The sequence below is a fragment of the Galeopterus variegatus genome, unplaced genomic scaffold (genome assembly GCF_000696425.1).
Source record: "Galeopterus variegatus unplaced genomic scaffold, G_variegatus-3.0.2 Scaffold3796, whole genome shotgun sequence".
Lineage (NCBI taxonomy): Eukaryota > Metazoa > Chordata > Mammalia > Dermoptera > Cynocephalidae > Galeopterus > Galeopterus variegatus.
The window spans coordinates 54,536-55,945 of NW_007729907.1; the positions used below are offsets into that span (position 1 = coordinate 54,536).

Sequence of the window (1,410 nt, forward strand, 5' to 3'; positions counted from 1 at the left end):
GGGGTGGAGAGTGGCCTGGGAGCCAGAAGAGTGCGTCTTCTAAGTCTTCTCACTAGCAGAGTCTGAACCGCATGCCCCACCCAGCCAAGATACCCCACTAGAGAAAGGCTCTTGGTATTGGTCGGACGTGGTGATGGCAGAGTCCAGGCTTGGGATAGAAAGAGAGGTTTGGGCAGAGATGGAAAGATCTTTCTGGGGATGACCATATTGAGTTGGGATGGTGGGTGGCGAAAGACCTCCAGAATAAGGGTTATAAGATATGGATTATAATCCTTCATTTAGGATGGATTGACCAGAGCCTCAGTTTGCCCATCAATAAAAAGATATGGACTTGGGGTAGACCAGGGTTTTCCATACCATTTTTTAAAACCTCAGAGCCCTTTCTTCTTAATGGAAACTTACATGGCAGGTCGACATATTATTTAAAATAGTAATACAATTGAGAGAATAATATTAAGTGAAACGAGTCAGGCAGAGAAAAAGAAATACCACATGTTCTNCAGGGGAGCAGGAAGGGTGGGGGCACTGGGGACCCAGTCCACCACCTTCCTGACGGCCTGTTTCACCCCCTTGCCCCAGCCTCACCCCCAGGCTTGGAGTAGCATCGTGGCTGTGGAGACCTCCTGAGAGAAGAGCTCTTGCACCGTGCTCCCATCTGCTCCCTCTAGGTGGAGGACCACTTGCCTCCAGAGAGCGCGGTGCCTGGGGTCCTGCTGTTCTCCTGCTTCCACTCTAGAGTTAGAGCCGATGGGGCCTTATTTCTCTGAGCTGTCGGAGAGCCACAGAGGCCATAAACATCCTGGTCAACATATATGTGTGTCAGCCTCTCCTTCCACCACCACCCACCCTGCAGTTCTCAGTAGCCACACTTGCTTCCTTTACCACCCAAGGTCATTCTCAGGCTGGGTGCGTGCATGCACAGGGATGCCCCACTGCTGGATGGCAGAGCCTCAGGCCCTTCCCATGGCTCCCCAGGTTATATCTGAGGGTCCTTCTTCCTGGTAGTCCAAAGAACGCCCCTCCCTGGGCACCAAACAGAGCTAGGTTTTTGTGGGACATGGCTTTCCCCTACAGTGTGCCTCACTCTGTCACCCGGGCTCCGAAACAGAGCTGCTTGTGCTCTGGGAATGAACATATTTCTCAAGAAGAGTTTCAGCACCTTCTGGTCCTCACCCATTTAATTAAAGACATGCCTTTGTGTCCTCCGTTATGCTGGGATCCCCATGTCAATCTCAAACATCACCTGCACAGCCCTACAAATATCTTCCCTCCCTCTAGCCAAAAGAAAGACAGAGAGAGAGAAAAGGGCGTGTGTGTAAATGAATGCAAAAGAACAGGGGTAGAGGTGAGGGGTGGAGAGTGGCCTGGGAGCCAGAAGAGTGCGTCTTCTAAGTCTTCTCACTAGCAGAG

At 51.5% G+C, this 1,410-nt stretch overlaps 1 protein-coding gene across 1 annotated transcript in view; it reads left to right on the top strand.

Moving 5' to 3' along the window:
• CEACAM16 (carcinoembryonic antigen-related cell adhesion molecule 16) overlaps positions 1-807 on the top strand; it is a 12,709-nt gene extending 11,902 nt beyond the window's left edge. Inside the window, exon 7 of the mRNA XM_008585996.1 lies at positions 592-807. Coding sequence (XP_008584218.1) covers positions 592-602 — 11 coding nt within the window. The 3' untranslated portion in view covers positions 603-807. The remainder of the gene's footprint in view (positions 1-591) is intronic.
• The last annotated feature ends 603 nt before the right edge of the window (positions 808-1,410 follow it).